Raw genomic sequence first — 15,400 nt, 5'->3', positions numbered from 1 at the left:
ATCCTTTTTAGAACCAAGTCTTGGAACCTTAAAAATCAATTCTGACTCATCCTTCACCCGTACATGCAATCAGACAGTCTTACTGATGCTTTTCTCAAAAAACAGAGTTACTGACAATAAACTGAAATAAGAACCTGAAAGAAAACTAGATTTCATTCCTAAACATATTTATCTGTATCAAACTCCAAAACTTTCATAAGCTATCATTTCATCATCTGAACAATGGGAAGAATGCAGTTGCCCTACCTATTTCACAATAAACAAATACATAATGGCACCCTGAAAATCCTCAACCATTATGTAAATATATTATCTCGTCTTCCTACCCCCTCCTGCTGTCACCCTAGTCTAGTCATCTATTCAGTTACTTATTCATTCATTCACTCATTTTTTTCTTTAATTATAGGACCAAGTACAAGCCAGGTGCTATGTTCACAATTTAAAACATAACAACGGAACAGATATACCCTTACATAACTTACAGTCTAACATGAAAGTCAGAAAACAGGTACATGTAGATGGGAGAAGGTTCTCTGGGAAAACTTTCCAGAATAAGAAATATTAAAGTAAAAACCAATACATAAAACAAACACGAGTCTATATGTTAAGGGTGTGGGGGAGAGCAGCAGCAGGAAAAAGATGAGCAATTTGAGGCAAAGGAAACAACACTTATACCCCTCAAACAAGAATGAGCATCCTAACAGTGCCATCCTCTTTTCCACATTTACACCTTTATTCCATGCATTTTTCTCCCTTCAGAATCTTTCTCCATTCTTATCTCTGCCTATTGAGATTAAATTCATCCTTCAAAGCCCAGATAGATGATATATAACCAGTTTCAAGGATAATACTTGACTCATGTGAGGCATGAAGTAACATTTGCTAAAGGAATGGATGACAAAATCATCATTCTTCCAAAATCACAAATGTGCTTCATATTACATACACACATACACTTGCCTTGTCTTTCCTTGAAGTAAAGACATATCCACATAGTGTCTCATGCATAAAAGGTACTAAAAAATATTTGTAAAATGAATAATTCTAATAATCTGAGACAGACCTGTTAAAGAATATTTTCATCTTCGACTCCTGACTTTACAATAATTTGGCAGAAAAAAAAGAAAGCACAAACTAATATTTAGATATAAATTATATTAATACTGAACATTAGGTCTTCCACAAAATACTTCTCAATAATGGAATTTATTTTTGTATTTCATTTCTTAAATGGCTTAATTCTTAATATTTCTGAAAGATTTTCCTATAGAAATACTTCTAAATTTAAATACTGTGGGGGAATAACAAATAATTTTTAGAATATTAAGAAGAAGTCTTTAATTAATGAACTGGACACTCTAAAAAAATTACTTGGCATTTCACCTTTCTAAAACTAAAACAAATTTGGAAATGCAAATTGTACTTTAATTCCATTCAATGCTGATGGTATCATTTTTAGAATCATGCCTCAAGCCACCATTTTCAGAATCTGTTATGCAATTCATAATTAGTTATGCAAAAAACTAGGTTAAATTTGGGTCATTCTATTTATCAGATTAAAGAAGGCAAAGTGCAAAGGTAGAAAGGTGCTTTCAAAAGAAAGACAGAGTAAGAAAAACATTCATAGTTACTCTATAGTACCTGCAGGAAAAGCAGCCCAAGGAATGGCAGGAGATGTAGTTTGGGTTTCTCCATTTCCACCATCAAAAATCTCTGCAGCCTATAAAACAAAGGCAAAATTATTTTAGAAAATCTGAAAAGTAGAAATGTTATTTAAGCAATTAAGCCTCCCAACTCTACAAGTATAATTCTCTGTAATACACTACACATTTTCAAATTTCCTCTGAATACTAAATTGTTTTTCAGTCTTCAGTGCTACCACCTCCAACTACTAGTCACTGCCCCCAGTGCTTGTGCTCTGTCCTTGAGTAAAGTTTTCCTTCCTTACTCAGATATATTTCCTGTCAATGAAATTTTATTTTACATATCCTCACAGTTTCATTTCTGAACCTGCAATATTTACCTATGTATATAAGAAAAATACATTATTTTTCTTCAAAAATATAGACACTAAATCTTTTTATTTAATTATCACAAGATCAAAAAGAGAAACAAGATTTACCCACATGCTTTAATAATATACCAGGCTTCCCTTGTGGCTCAGCTGGTAAAGAATTCGTCTGTAATGCAGGAGACCTGGATTGGATCCCTGGGTTGGGAAGATCCCCTGGAGAAGGGAAAGGCTACCCACTCCAGTATTCTGGCCTGGAGAATTCCCTGTATAGTCCATGGGGTTGCAAAGAGTCGGACACGACTGAGCATCTTTCACTTTCACTTTAATAATATACCAGCTGGGCTTACCAGCATTCAACATTTAGAAAATTCCTAAACCTGACATTTAAATTAAACCCTCATTTTAAACAGTTTTAAACTATGAGACAGTCAATTACTGAATGTTGAGTTTGTGGGTAAGAGTGCAGAGTTTTGTCTCTCTTTAAGTGTTCAGGTCACAGAAAAATTACTATTGGGGAAAAAAGGGCCAGAATTTCAGTTTGGATTCTGCATTGAGTTGTCGGCCAAAAAGACAGTCAATTGGGCAATTGACAAGCAATTGAGGGAATCTGCCACAGGAGTTAAGTGATGTTGAATACAGAAGCTACTCTACAAACTATGAAAAATGTGCTAAGTCACTTCAGTCATGTCTGACTCTGTGATCCAATGGACTGTAGCCTGCTAGGCTCCTCTGTCCATGGGATTCTCCAGGCAAGAATACTAGAGTGAGTTGCTATGCCCTTCTCCAGGAAATCTTCCCAACCCAGGGACTGAACCCACTTCTCTTAGTCTTCTGCATTGGCAGGTGGATTATTTACCAATACTATCACCTGGGAAGCCCCACAAGTCATGAGGGAAGGCCAAAAAATAAAATAAAATAAAAATACTGCATATTCCTTGACCTAGCCATTCCATTTCTAAGAATTCATCCTAAACATATAATTGTAAAAATTTACCCAAAAGGATGTATACCAAAAGGTTACTTATACTAGACAATTACTGGATACAATCTAAACATTTACCAGAAACCTGATTAAATAAATCATCTTTTACTCATATACTGGATTCTCTAGAGCCATTAAAAATGTTTTAGAAAACAATCTTAATAACATCTAAAATATGTTCCCATAAAAATACAGATAGTGCTTGTCTAGTAAAAAACTATATATTTATCTAGAAAAAAGGTAAGAAAGACAAAAAACAAATTAAAAACAAGGTTTTCTAGTGGCAATTTTTATTCATTTGGCTATTAGTCGTTTTTCAATTTTTCTGCTTTAAAAATACTTCTAAAAGTAGAATACAATTATTTTTTTAACTGTATTAAAAATAATTTCAGAATATTCTATCAATGCTTAATTCATTGACATTGATAACTGTACTGTTGTTAAGCAAAAGAATAGCCTTATTCTTAGGAAATAGTAACACACACTGAAGTATTTAGGAGTAAAGAATCATAATGTATTTAACTGATCTTCAAATGTCTCCTCCCAGAAAAGTTTATATACCCAAGGATAGAAATCTTTCATATTTCTACAACAGAATGTATAAAGAAAGAATCCCAGCAACCATAATTAAACTGGAATGGTTGGTTAGCTTTGTACCTGTGTAATATTCAAAGGAATAGTTCCATTGAATATACACTGAAGTATAACTGTTACTCTAGAGAATACTATCCACTCTTAGTTCTCTGATAAAATAAATCAAGAAACATAATAAGATTCAATCACCCAACAACCCAAAATACTAAGGCAAATGCAGAAAGTGTATCAATGTGCTAAACAAAAAGTTTTAGATGAAATGTAGAAAATAGGTAATTTCATATTCTAATTATTTCCATATTAACAGATATTAAAGAGCAACAGGAGAGAAACTTATCCTAACCTAAAATAAACTCATACCATTCTTTCATGACATTCAGAACACTGAATATATACTAATGTCTCATTTCTCCTATTGTAATGTCATCAATTACAGTCACTACCTTTAACAATCTCCTTTTCACCAAGTTCCAAACTAGATAAAGTCTTTCTAAAAAAAAAAAATCACAGAGCTCACTTGATGGTACTTCCAGGACTTGAGCTCAGGCATCCTGACTCCTAATCCAGAGATTTTCCTGCAAGACTATACTGGCTCCATAAAAATAACAGGGTTACAAAATATTTCAATAAAACGAACACACACTGAAAAGGATTAAGGAAAAGACAGGACTTCTTCAGTTAACAATTTCCTTACAAAGCATCCCACTAAAACCTGAGAGAATAATCTAACAACACAAACACACTAATTAGCTCTGTAAGCCACAAAAAGACGATGTACTTAATACACTAAATCAACTCATTACAGGCATAAACATGAAAATATGTCACAGATCTTCAACACTCATCCCTCATCTCACAAGTATTTCCTAATAGATATGTATCCCAACAGAACCATCTGCTGACAATTTCTCAAATCTCTTCTTTAGTGCTTCCACCAGTAGCACTTAATTACCTCAATTTAAAACATTCCTATGGGTATGATCAAGTGTTCAATAATAATAAATCAATTTTAACTTTCAGAGGGAATATATTTTAATTTTTCTGCATTTTATTTTTTTATTCCAGAGTTACATTGAAAATGATCAAGAAAGGATCATGAACATCAATGATTAATAATACATTTAAAACAATTACACAAGTAAAATAAAGTAAATAACAGCACATACCTCAAAACCACCAAAATCATCATCATCCATTCTTTAAGTGCACCTGAAAAACAGAAGACATTGAAACAAGCCCACACACATAGTCATTTATGTCAAAACACTTCTCTCACTTAAAGGTATATACATTTTGATTTGGTTTTTTGATTTGTAAATTAGAACTATTTCATTTGGGTTAAGAAAATGATTTAACTAAGTGCATATGCATTTTTAGCACAAAAAGACTGAGATTTTGTTTGACAAAATTAGCCATTCTGGCAATATTAACAATTTCTGTGACTTTTTCAGCAACCATGTATTTTGCCATTTTGTGTTGAGACGCCAGGAGTGGAAAAATATTCTTTTACATTTTAATTTGCTTTTCCCAAATTGGCACTAGGGCTCAATTCAATAATGCTTCCTGCTTTTTGCATCTATTCCTCAGTTGTCTGGCAACATCAGCACAAACTCCAGCTAAGAACAGGACTGTGGTGAATTTTTGGAAATCTGTCCCACACCACAAAGGTTCTTCCCTTGGTTTCATGGCCGAGGTTGATTTAGATTTTCAAAATTGATCAGCATTTTTGAGCTGTGGCCACAACTTCTGGAGCATTTTGATATGTGTATTTTTAGCTGAAACTGCTTTGCACTTTTGGAAAAATGTGGAGCAAGTTACTAGGCTGATCAAGATAAATCAAGTCATGTATTCATGGAGACCAGGGAAGAGAAAAACACAGGCAAATATCCAGAATACCTCTCTTCTTTATCCTTAAAATATGTAAGCGAGACAGGCAGTGGGATAATACATGCTTTATTCTGTCCTAAATGCATACTATAAAAATAAGAGGGTAAAACTATGAGTGCCTGGGCTTTAAAAAAAAAAGAAAAAGGAGATGCTTTCATCGAACAAACCGTGAAAGAACTAAAAAACCTAGAAAGGTAAAACAAGTAATAAGTGATATATATCCAAACAAAACTAAATTTACAATAAATTGTGAATTGGTGGACAGAAGTCACACTCTGGTCAATAACTGGTTTTTCTTTTCTATCTTTCAAAAGTGGACATGTTCAAATATTAATTACAGCTTTCTTGACTCAATAATACAAGACGGACTTCATTACAGAAAATCTTCTCTAACTTCTAAAAAAAGAACAAAAACAGCTGAGCAAATTAAACTATATATGCTAAGCAATAATTCTCAAGGTATTTTCTAAGGCATTTTACTGACAAAGCAGCTGTCACGCTTTACCTCGTCACCAAAACTACTACTGTTTGTGCACATGCTCAGTCATGTCCAGCTCTTTGCAACCCCAGGGACCACAGCCTGCCAGGCTCCACTGTCCATGGGATTAATTAACACTAATGCCTTGAAAAATAAAACTCAAAAATAGTCAAAGAAAAGTAAACAGTAAAAAGCAATCTCAGGATCGTTTTAATAGACAAAGAAAATTTATTTTCACAGAAACTCAGTAGGCAATGACACTATAAGAAATATACAGATAGAAATATTCAATACATTATAAAAATGGACATACCAGAATATAATACCAGTATTGTCATCATTACCCATAATTTAACAATCTGTTGAAAAATTTTCAAAAGATGTACTTCTCCAAAAATCAAAACGAAGCAAATCATCCACATACACTTAAAAAATATGAACCAGACTTTCAGAAACTTTTGACGGTTTTAGTTTGAAATGGAATTCACAATTCTGATGCAAGTGAGTAGAAATCTGTGTGTGCTTACATTTTTCATGAAGAAATTATGAAAGAAGAGTGATATGGATACAGAGAATTAACCAAGTCAAACTATGAACACCAAGTTTGTCTTTTCCATGTGTCCCACAAATCTCAGGAGACAATTAAAAGCTATTTTTAGCATCTGCAAACCATGTACGCAAATAATTTGGTTTCAAAAGAATGGAATTTTTAAAGTAATGCATCTATGTGTTTTCATATGACACAGTCCAATAAGTTATTTGTTAAGATACCAGAAAATTTGAAAACAAGAACAAATACCCATGCCTAAGAATCATTCCAGCTTGTTTGCCTGTGGTAATCAACCAAATACCATCAGCTTCTTAAGTACTGATTTAGCTCTACAAAAGAAGATGTTAGTGACCACAGATGCTTTCCATATCCCAGCAATTATTACATATTAAAATGCAGATGAGTCTTCCGGTATTTTATTTTCAAAGAAATATTAATATATTTTAAGAGGCTAATGTGTTCTGAGTTTCTTAAAATACAGTACTAGAGAAATAAAGATTATTTTAAAGTAACAGTCTTTCTCTGAATAATTTAGCTTCAAATTCTGAAATAGTTTCTGTTCCCTTCTGAACATTTTAAAGAGCAGGAGGAAGCAAAACTAACAGCACTGATTTGTCAAAATCAACTTTACAAAATACAAAAACTAAAAATTAGTTTTTAAAGGAAATATTACAAGTGTGGGCTTCTTTATGGATTTAGTTATTCCAATACATTTAGAACAATTCTTCATCTACAGTGCATTTATTAACCTTTTAGAAGACTTCCAGCACTTAACATTATCTGCCTGAAGAACAAATATAATAAAGCAACACCAAATATTTCTGTCATATAAGTTATAGGATCATGAGCCTGGCCAAAAAATTGGCATATCCGTATGATGGCAAGTGGAGAGATGAACACTTTGTTATGATTAGCTATCTTATGTTGAAAGATTTCATAAAAACCAGGTTTAACAATGGACATGACTTAGTGACTGAGCAACAACAATTCTCAGACTTCTTTATATCAGAATTTAATCTCTTTTTTGCATTATTGTATTAATTCTCTCCTAAATTACCCTCAATATTTAATATATTGCTGATATTTCACAAGAAAAACATAGACACAACACTTAGAAAAGAAAAATGTGTTAGTCGCTCAGCAGTGTGTGACTCTTTGTGACCCCATGGACTCTAACCCACCAGGCTCCTCTATCCATGCACAACGCTTCATGTAACATTTTTACTGAGCAACTCTACAGAAGGGATCACTCAAGGTCCGAAGTTACAGTCTGCTGTAGACCAGAGGGCAAGGTGTAAGAAGAGCATGCAAATATAAATAACACAAAATATAAAAGGGTCTTACAAAAGAAGAAGAACATCTAAGGTGGGAAAAATTTTTCAGAAGTTGGAGCAACATGAAATCCTTCAGGTAAAAGGAGACAACTGAAATTTATTTCAAGAGACTTAGCAGAGAATTTAAAATGACACATGGATTATACTCAAGTCTTTTCCTAAAATCTTCTCCTAAAAGATAGCAAGAAAGGAATGGATTGTTTGCTTCCACATAAACAAAGGTCAAAGAGTAGGTAAAAAGAAAAAAAACTGGAAAAAAAAAAAAAAACGGAATGCAAGTACAAGGAAGACGAATCTTACGCTATCAGAGGGGAAAATGAGAATCAGTCACATTTGTATCAGGGAAACCACAAAAGGCTCAGGAATGGGCAGCACTGAAAGACAAGTAGAGATGAGACTCAACATAAGAATCACAGATATATCCCAAGATCCCCTCCCAGAATCGGCACAACTGGGCAATTAACAATTCCTCATCACAGAAGAAGGCTGAAGGTTTAATCCTTGGACAGTATAAAAGCAAGAATCTCCACACTGGAAGATCAGAGACAGGTGAATAAATCAAAATTGTATTAAATTTTGAGACCCAGTCCCCCATCTTCTTTCACCACTCAGCAACCAAGTTGCCAGTTGCAGGTCGTCAACTTCTAAACAGTAGATTATAAAATTCTTCTCTGATCTAATCTAATCACCCCCTGACAAAGGACCTCACCAGACATTCCACAAAGATACAGCTCACTCAGGTAACACTACTTTGACAAATCCTACCCATATACGGGTCAAGAAGCAACAGTTAGCACCCTGTATGGAACAACTGATTGGTTCAACATCAAGAAAGGCGTTTGAAAGGGCTGTCGGCTGTCATCCTGTTTGTTTAATCTACATGCTGAGCACATCATAAGAAATGCCAGGCTAGATGAATTACAAGCTGGAATCAAGATAAGCGGGAGAAATATCAACAACCTCAGATATGCAGATGATACCACTCTAATGGCAGAAAGCAAAGAGGATTAAAGAGCCTCTTGATGAGGGTGAAGGAGGAAAGTGAAAGAGCCAGCTTAAGACTAAATATTAAAAAAAAAAAAAACTAAGATCATGGCATCTGGTCCCATAACTTCATGGCAAATAGCAGGGGAAAAGGTGGAAGTAGTGACAGATTTCCTCTTCTTGGGCTCCAAAATCACTGCAGACAGTGTCTGCAGCCATGAAATCAGAAAACGATTGGTTCTTGGCAGAATAGTGATGACAAACCTAGACAGTGTGCTGAAAAGCAGTGACATTACTCTGCCGACAAAGGTCTGTATACTTAAGGCTATGATCTTCCCAGTGGTCCCATATGGTTGTGAGAGTGAAAAGTGAAAGTCACTCAGTTGTGTACAACTCTTTGCAACCCCGTGTACTTTAGACTGCCAGGCTCCTCTGTCCATGGAATACTCTAGGAAGAATACTGGAGTGCATAGCTGTTCCCTTCTCCAGGGGATCTTTCTAACCCAGGGATAGAACCCAGGTCTTCCGCCCTGCAGGTGGATTCCTCACCATCTGAGCCACCAGGGAAGCCCACGGTTGTGAAAGCTGGACCATAAAGAAGGCAGAATGTCAAAGAATTGATGCCGTCAAAGTGTGGTGGGGGAGAAGGCTTCTGAGAGTCCCTTGGACAGCAAGGAGATTAAACCAGTCAATCTTGAGAGAGATCAACCATGAATACTCACTGGAAGGACTGATGCTGAAGCTGAAGTTCCAGTATTTTGGTCATCTGAAGCAAACAGATGACTCATTGGAAAAGTCCCTGATGCTGGGAAAGACTGAAGGCAGAAGGAGAAGGCATCAAAAGGATGAGATGGCTAGACAGTATCACCAATGCAATGAACACGAACTTTGGGCAAACTCCAGGAGATGGTGAGGGACAGGGAGGCCTGGTGCGCTGCAATCCACGGGGTCGCAAAGAGTCGGACACGACTGGGCTACTGAACAGCAACCCACATACATGGAATTTCTAATTTGCTCCTTATTTCATTAAGAGACAAAATAAGTGTAACTGTTACAAGAAGGAAATACAGAATTCGGCTGCCTGGATTCAGATTCTAGCTCTGCCACTTACCAAACTGTGTAAAACTGGGCAACTTATTTATCATTTTATGACTCAGTTTTCTCATCTGTCAAATAGGAATAATAATAATGGTAACCAATTCCTAAAGTCCTTGTAAGGATTAAATAAGTTAAAATAGACGAAGCACTTAGAACAATGTCTGACACACTTTAATCATTACATAAGCATAAGCTACCTTATTATTAGTGTCTCATTTATATCTGAAAAGACAGCCAAGGACAATCACAGATATGTAGAAATGAAATTATGGTTGCCAGGGGGCAGGGGAGGGATAATTTGGCTGCCTTTGAGAAGGCCATGTACACACTGCTATATTTTAAAAAGATAATCAAGGCCAATATCACTGATGAACATAGATGCAAAAATCCTTAACAAAATTCTAGCAAACAGAATCCAACAACATATTAAAAAAATCATACACCACGACCAAGTGGGCTTTATCCCAGGAATGCAAGGATTCTTTAATATCCGCAAATCAATCAATGTAATACACCACATTAACAAATTGAAAGATGAAAACCATATGATTATCTCAATAGATGCAGAGAAAGCCTTTGACAAAATTCAACACTCATTTATGATTAAAACTCTCCAAAAAGCAGGAATATAAGGAACATACCTCAACATAATAAAAGCTATATATGACAAACCCACAGCAAGCATCACCCTCAATGGTGAAAAATTGAAAGCATTTCCCCTGAAATCAGGAACAAGACAAGGGTGCCCACTCTCACCACTACTATTCAACATAGTGTTGGAAGTTTTGGCCACAGCAATCAGAGCAGAAAAAGAAGTAAAAGGAATCCAGATAGGAAAAGAAGAAGTGAAACTCTCACTGTTTGCAGATGACATGATCCTCTACATAGAAAACCCTAAAGACTCTACCAGAAAATTACTAGAGCTAATCAATGAATATAGTAAAGTTGCAGGATATAAAATTAACACACAGAAATCCCTTGCATTCCTATATACTAACAATGAAAAAACAGAAAGAGAAATTAAGGAAACAATACCATTCACCATTGCAACAAAAAGAATAAAATACTTAGGAGTATATCTACCTAAAGAAACAAAAGACCTATACATAGAAAACTATAAAACACTGATGAAAGAAATCAAAGAGGACACAAACAGATGGAGAAACATACCATGTTCATGGATTGGAAGAATCAATATTGTCAAAATGGCTATTCTACCCAAAGCAATCTATAGATTCAATGCAATCCCTATCAAGCTACCAACGGTATTTTTCACAGAACTAGACCAAAGAATTTCACAATTTGTATGGAAATACAAAAAAACCTCGAATAGCCAAAGTAATCTTGAGAAAGAAGAATGGAACTGGAGGAATCAACCTGCCTGACTTCAGACTCTACTACAAAGCCACAGTCATCAAGACAGTATGGTACTGGCACAAAGACAGAAATATAGATCAATGGAACAGAACAGAAAGCCCAGAGATAAATCCACGAACCTATGGACACCTTATCTTTGACAAAGGAGGCAAGGATATACAATGGAAAAAAGACAACCTCTTTAACAAGTGGTGCTGGGAAAACTGGTCAACCACTTGTAAAAGAATGAAACTAGAACACTTTCTAACACCATACACAAAAATAAACTCAAAATGGATTAAAGATCTAAATGTAAGACCAGAAACTATAAAACTCCTAGAGGAGAACATAGGCAAAACACTCTCCGACATAAATCACAGCAAGATCCTCTATGACCCACCTCCCAGAATATTGGAAATAAAAGCAAAACTAAACAAATGGGACCTAATGAAACTTAAAAGCTTTTGCACTACAAAGGAAACTATAAGCAAGGTGAAAAGACAGCCCTCAGATTGGGAGAAAATAATAGCAAATGAAGAAACAGACAAAGGATTAATCTCAAAAATATACAAGCAACTCCTGCAGCTCAATTCCAGAAAAATAAATGACCCAATCACAAAATGGGCCAAAGAACTAAACAGACATTTCTCCAAAGAAGACATACAGATGGCTAACAAACACATGAAAAAGATGCTCAACATCACTCATTATTAGAGAAATGCAAATCAAAACCACAATGAGGTACCATTACACGCCAGTCAGGATGGCTGCTATCCAAAAGTCTACAAGCAATAAATGCTGTAGAGGGTGTGGAGAAAAGGGAACCCTCTTACACTGTTGGTGGGAATGCAAACTAGTACAGCCACTATGGAAAACAGTGTGGAGATTCCTTAAAAAACTGGAAATAGAACTGCCATATGACCCAGCAATCCCACTTCTGGGCATACACACTGAGGAAACCAGATCTGAAAGAGACACGTGCACCCCAATGTTCATCGCAGCACTGTTTATAATAGCCAGGACATGGAAACAACCTAGATGCCCATCAGCAGATGAATGGATAAGGAAGCTGTGGTACATATACACCATGGAATATTACTCAGCCATTAAAAAGAATTCATTTGTATCAGTCCTAATGAGATGGATGAAACTGGAGCCCATTATACAGAGTGAAGTAAGCCAGAAAGATAAAAAACATTACAGCATACTAACACATATATATGGAATTTAGAAAGATGGTAACGATAACCCTATATGCAAAATAGAAAAAGAAACACAGAAATACAGAACAGACTTTTGAACTCTGTGGGAGAAGGTGAGGGTGGGATGTTTCAAAAGAACAGCATGTATACTATCTATGGTGAAACAGATCGCCAGCCCAGGTGGGATGCATGAGACAAGTGCTCGGGCCTGGTGCACTGGGAAGACCCAGAGGAATCGGGTGGAGAGGGAGGTGGGAGGGGGGATCGGGATGGCGAATACGTGTAAATCTATGGCTGATTCATATCAATGTATGACAAAACCCACTGAAACGTTATGAAGTAATTAGCCTCCAACTAATAAAAAAATTAAAAAAAAAAAAAAAGATAATCAACAAGGACCTATTGTATAGCACATGGAACTCTGCTCAATGTTATGTGCCAACCTGGACAGGAGAGGGGAGTGGGGAAGAACGGATACATGTATATGTATGTCTGAGTCCATTTACTGTTTACTTGAAACTACCACAACACTGCTAATCAGCTACACCCTAATAAAAATAAAAAGTTTAAAATACGGGGAAAAAAACAATAAGAGTATTCAAATGACAAAAAAAAAAAAAAAAAAACAATGAAAATAGCTAATATGAAAAGAGCAGAGGTCAATTACTAATAGCTCCAGAAAGGATGAAGTGACAGAGCCAAAGCAGAAATGATGTTCAGTTGTGGATGTGTCTGGTGTGAAAGTAAAGTTCAATGCTGTAAAGAACAATACTTCATAGGAACCTGGAATGTTAGGTCCATGAATCAAGATCAAGTGGACATGGTCAAGCAGGAGATGGCAAGAGTGAACATTAACATCTTAGGAATCAGTGAACTAAATTGGAGGGGAATGGGCAAAGTTAATATTCAGAATACTATTATATCTACTATTGTGGGCAGGAAACTCTTACTAAAAAAATGGAGTAGCCCTCATAGTCAACAGATGAGTCTGAAATGCAATATCTGAGTAAAACCTCAAAAAATGACAGAATGATCTCGGTTCATTTCCAACGCTAACTATTCAACATCACAGTAACCCAAGTCTATGCCCCAACCACTGATGCCAAAGAAGCTGAAGTTGAACGGTTCTATAAAGACCTACAAGACCTTCTAAAACTAACACCAAAAAGAGACACTTGTTTCATCACAGGGAGCTGAAATACGAAAGGAGGAAACAAGAGATATCTAGAGTAACAGGCAAGTTTGGCCTTAAAGCACAAAATGAAGCAGGGCAAAGGCTTACAGAGTTTTGTCAGGAGAACACATTTGGTCATTGGTCATAGCAAACACCCTTTTCCAAGAACACAAGAGACGACTCCACACATGGACATCACCAAATGGTCAATACCAAAATCAGATCGATTACATTATTTGCAGCCAAAGATGAGAAGCTCTACACAGTTAGCAAAAACAAGACCTGAAGCTGACTGTGGCTCAGATCATCAGCTCCTTACTGAAAAATTCAGGCTTAAATTGAAGAAAATAGGGAAAACCACTAGGCCATTCAGGTATGACCTAAATTAAATCCCTTATGATTATACAGTAAAGTGATGAATAGATTCAAGAGATTAGATCTGGTAGATTGAATGCTTGAAGAACTATGGACAGTTTCATAACACTATACAGGAGTCAGTGAACAAAACCATCTGAAAGAAAAAAAAAAAAAGGCAAGCTGTCAAAGTGGCAGTCTGAGGAGGCTTTACAAATACCTGAAGAGAGAAGAGAAGTGAAAAGCAAGAGAGAAAGGGAAAGATATATCCAAATGAATGCAGAATTCTAGAGAATAGCAAGGAGAGATAAGAAGGCCTTCTTCAATGAACAATGCAATGAAGCAAAGGAAAACAACAGAATGGGAAAAACTAGGGATCTCTTCAGAAAATTGGAGAGATCAAGGGAATATTTCATGCAAGGATAGGCACAATAAAGGACAGAAATGGCAAGGACCTAACAGAGGCAGAAGATATTAAGAGGTGGCAAGAATACACAAAAGAACTATATTTTAAAAATATCTTAATGACCAGGATAATCATAGTTGGTGCGGTAACTTACCTCGAGCCAGACATTCTGGAGTGTGAAGTCAAGTGGGCCTTAAGAAGCATTACTAGGAACAAAGCTAGTGGAGGTGACAGAATTCCAGCTGAGCTATTTAAAACACTAAAAGTGAATGTTGTTAAAGTGCTGTGCTCATTATGCCAGCAAATTTGGAAAACTCAGAAGTAGCCATAAGACTGGAAACGGTCAATTTTCATTCCAGTCCCAAATAAGGGCAATGCCAAAGAATGTCCACAGGAGAATTGTGCTCATTTTGCATACTCATTAAGATTACACTCAAAATCCTTCAAGTTCGGCTTCAGCAGTACATGAACTGAGAACTTCAGGATGTACAAGCTGGGTTTAGAAAAAGCAGAGGAACCAGAGATCAAATTGCCAACATTCGTTGGATAAGAGAGAAAGCAAAGAAATTCCAGCAGAACATCTACTCCTGCTTCATTGACAATGTGAAAGCCATTGTCAAAGACAATTTACATTGTCTATGTAAATCACAACAAACTATAGAAAATTCTTAAGGAGATGAGAGTATCAGACCACCTTACCTGTCTCCTAAGAAACCTGTACGTGGATCAAGAAGCAACAGTTATAATCTTACATGGAACAACAGACTGGTTCAAAATTGGAAAAGGAGTATGACAAAGTGTATAGTGTCATCCTGCTTACTTAACTTATAATCAGGGTACATCATGCAAAATGCCAGGCTGGATGACTCACAAGCTGGATTCAAGATAGCAGGAAAAATATCAACAACCTCAGATATGCAGATAATACCATTCTAATGGCAGAAAGGGAAGAGGAACTAAAGATCCTCTGTGAGTGGTAGCTGCCCA

The 15,400-nt window shown here is 36.0% G+C and overlaps 1 protein-coding gene across 3 annotated transcripts in view; it reads right to left on the bottom strand.

Annotated features, from left to right (window-relative positions):
- The window catches only part of CCDC91 (coiled-coil domain containing 91), a 374,289-nt gene that overhangs the window by 279,609 nt on the left and 79,280 nt on the right, over positions 1 to 15,400 (bottom strand). For 2 of the 3 annotated variants that reach the window (XM_061125198.1, XM_061125199.1), the window contains exons 2-3: positions 4,757 to 4,799; positions 1,642 to 1,720 (exon numbers count right to left, since the gene is read on the bottom strand). In XM_061125198.1, coding sequence (XP_060981181.1) covers positions 1,642 to 1,720; positions 4,757 to 4,786 — 109 coding nt within the window. In that variant the 5' untranslated portion in view covers positions 4,787 to 4,799. Of the gene's footprint in view, positions 1 to 1,641; positions 1,721 to 4,756; positions 4,806 to 15,400 lie in introns of those variants that run through there. The other variant, XM_061125200.1, reaches the window with a different exon arrangement.

This window comes from Dama dama, chromosome 22 (assembly GCF_033118175.1).
Source record: "Dama dama isolate Ldn47 chromosome 22, ASM3311817v1, whole genome shotgun sequence".
NCBI classification, from domain to species: Eukaryota; Metazoa; Chordata; class Mammalia; order Artiodactyla; family Cervidae; genus Dama; species Dama dama.
This window is presented reverse-complemented; position numbering and strand designations above follow the sequence as displayed.